This window comes from Borostomias antarcticus (genome assembly GCF_949987555.1).
Source record: "Borostomias antarcticus genome assembly, chromosome: 19".
Lineage (NCBI taxonomy): Eukaryota > Metazoa > Chordata > Actinopteri > Stomiiformes > Stomiidae > Borostomias > Borostomias antarcticus.
Window position 1 is genome coordinate 15876456 of NC_140252.1, and position 2500 is coordinate 15878955.

The following is a 2500-nucleotide window of genomic DNA, read 5'->3' on the forward strand; positions in this document are numbered from 1 at the left end:
TTGACCCATGAACCCCCTCCCTGACAATGGTTTAACCCATGAACCCCCCCCCTCTCCGGTTCCAGATGATGGCCAAGCCCAGCGAACCGTCCGGGGGCCGGCAGCACCAGAGCCACCCGGAGGAGACGGAGGAGGAGCTGAGGGAGCACCAGGCGCTCTCCGCCCAGGAGGGGTGCCTCCCGCACGGGGTCACCGTCAAGCAGGAGCCCCTGGACCCCCAGGAGAACCAGGAGGAGGCGCTGCAGAGAGAGATGCAGGCGGAGCAGGAGCTGCTCTTCAGACAGGTGAGGGGGAGAGGGGGGGGGGGAGAGAGAGAGGCAGAGGAGAGAGAGGGAGGGAGAGGGAGGAGGGATGATAAAGGGGGTGGGAGAGAAAGGGAGAGGTGGGAGACAGAGGGAGAGGGGGGGAGGGAGAGAGGGAGGAGGGAGAGAGAGAGGGATGATAAAGGGGGTGGGAGAGAGAGGGAGGAGGGAGAGAGAAGGAGAGATGGGAGAGGGGGGGAGGGAGAGAGAGGGAGGAAGAGGGAGGAGGGATGATAGGGGGTGGGAGAGAGAGGGAGGAGGGAGAGAGGGGGAGAGGGGCCTGGATAGGGAGAGGAGAAGGAGGGAGGGACAGACCAAGCACAACTGTGGAACTGGGGAGGCTCTTATCACTTGTGTTGACTGCCACCTTGTGGCCTCGTCTTGTAAATGCAGTTTTCCACATTGCGTAACAGTCTCCCTCTCTCCCCCCCTCTCTCTCTCCTTCTCTCTCTCTCTCTCTCTTTTCCCCATTGCTGTCGCTCTCTCTCTCTCCGTCTCTCTCTCTCTCTGTCGCTCTCTCTCCCCGTCGCTGTCGCTCTCTCTGTCTCTCTCTCTCTCTCTCTGTCTCTCTGTGTGTGTGTCTCTCTCTCTCTCTGTCTCTCTCTCTCTCTTCCCCTCGCTGTCGCTCTCTCTCTCTCTCTCTCTGTCTCTCTCTCTCTGTCTCTCTCTCTCTTCCCCTCGCTGTCGCTCTCTCTCTCTCTTCTCTCTCTCTCTCTCTGTCTCTCTCTCTCTCTCTGTGTGTCTCTCTCTCTTCCCCTCGCTGTCGCTCTCTCTCTCTCTCTTCCCCTCGCTGTCGCTCTCTCTCTCTCTCTCTCTCTCTCTCTCTCTCTCTCTCTCTCTCTCTCTCCCTCCCTCCCTCCATCTCTCTGGAGCAGCAGGCCATGCTGCTGGAGCAGCAGAGGATCCACCAGCTGAAGAACTACCAGGCCTCCATGGAGGCGGCCGGCCTGTCCGTCACCTTCCCAGGCCACCGCCCCCTCTCCAGGGCCCAATCATCTCCCGCCTCCGCCTCCTCCTTCCCCATCAGCGTCCCGCCCCCAGACCCGCCCGCTACGACACGCTTCACCACGGGTTAGCACAGCGACCCTTTCATCCGCGCGTGCGTGTGTGTGTGTGTGTGTGTGTGTGTTAATGTGTGTGTTCTGTCGCAGGTCTGGTGTACGACTCCCTGATGCAGAAACACCAGTGCATGTGCGGCAGCACCAACACTCACCCTGAACACGCCGGGCGCATCCAGAGCATCTGGTCCAGACTGCAGGAGACGGGGCACAGGGCGCAGTGTGAGGTACGCCACACACACACACACACACACACACACACACACACACAGGCACACACAGGCACACACACACACACTATACAAAGGCATGCATGCACACACACACATACTGATTTCAGTCTATTTGTCTCTCCGATCTGTGTGTGTGTGTGTGTGTGTGTGTGTGTGTGTGTGTGTGTGTGTGTGTGTGTGTGTGTGTGTGTGTGTGTGTGTGTGTGTGTGTGTGTGTGTGTGTGTGTGTGCCAGTGTATTCGCGGGAGGAAGGCCACTCTGGAGGAGCTGCAGACGGTCCACTCTGAGGCCCACGTCCTGCTCTATGGAACCAACCCTCTCCGACAGAAACTGGACTGTAAGAGCCACACACACACACGCACACACACACACACACACACACATACAGTACACACACATACACACACACACATATTTGAAGGGGGTGTTGTTCTCTCTGTTCTCTGCAGGTTCAGTCACTCCCATGTTCGTCAGACTACCGTGTGGAGGAGTTGGAGTGAGTATCCTCCTTCTGCTCTTCCTAGTCCTCCTTCCTCCTTTCCTCCTCCTCTCCTCCCCTTCCCTTCTCCTCCTCTCCTCCTCCTCCTCTCCTTCCTTATCCACCTCTCTACCTCCTCCTCCTCTCTACCTCCTCCTCCTCCTCTCCTTCCTCATCCACCTCTCTACCTCCTCCTCCTTTCTACCTCCTCCTCTCTACCTCCTCCTCCTCTCCTTCCTCATCCACCTCTCTACCTCCTCCTCCTTTCTACCTCCTCCTCTCTACCTCCTCCTCCTCTCCTTCCTCATCCTCCTTCCTCCTTTCCTCCTCCTCTCCTCCCCTCCCCCTCTCCTCCTCTCCTCCTCCTCCTCTCCTTCCTCATCCACCTCTCTACCTCCTCCTCCTCTCTACCTCCTCCTCTCTACCTCC

At 58.6% G+C, this 2500-nt stretch overlaps 1 protein-coding gene across 3 annotated transcripts in view; it reads left to right on the top strand.

The window, feature by feature from the left end:
* Window positions 1-2500, top strand: part of LOC311321742 (histone deacetylase 4-like) — a gene marked incomplete at its 5' end in the record, with an annotated part of 40706 nt that overhangs the window by 34130 nt on the left and 4076 nt on the right. For all 3 annotated transcript variants that reach the window (XM_084453747.1, XM_084453748.1, XM_084453746.1), the window contains 5 exons: window positions 66-284; window positions 1178-1373; window positions 1454-1587; window positions 1828-1930; window positions 2043-2089. In XM_084453747.1, the coding sequence (XP_084309873.1) occupies window positions 66-284; window positions 1178-1373; window positions 1454-1587; window positions 1828-1930; window positions 2043-2089 (699 nt within the window). The remainder of the gene's footprint in view (window positions 1-65; window positions 285-1177; window positions 1374-1453; window positions 1588-1827; window positions 1931-2042; window positions 2090-2500) is intronic.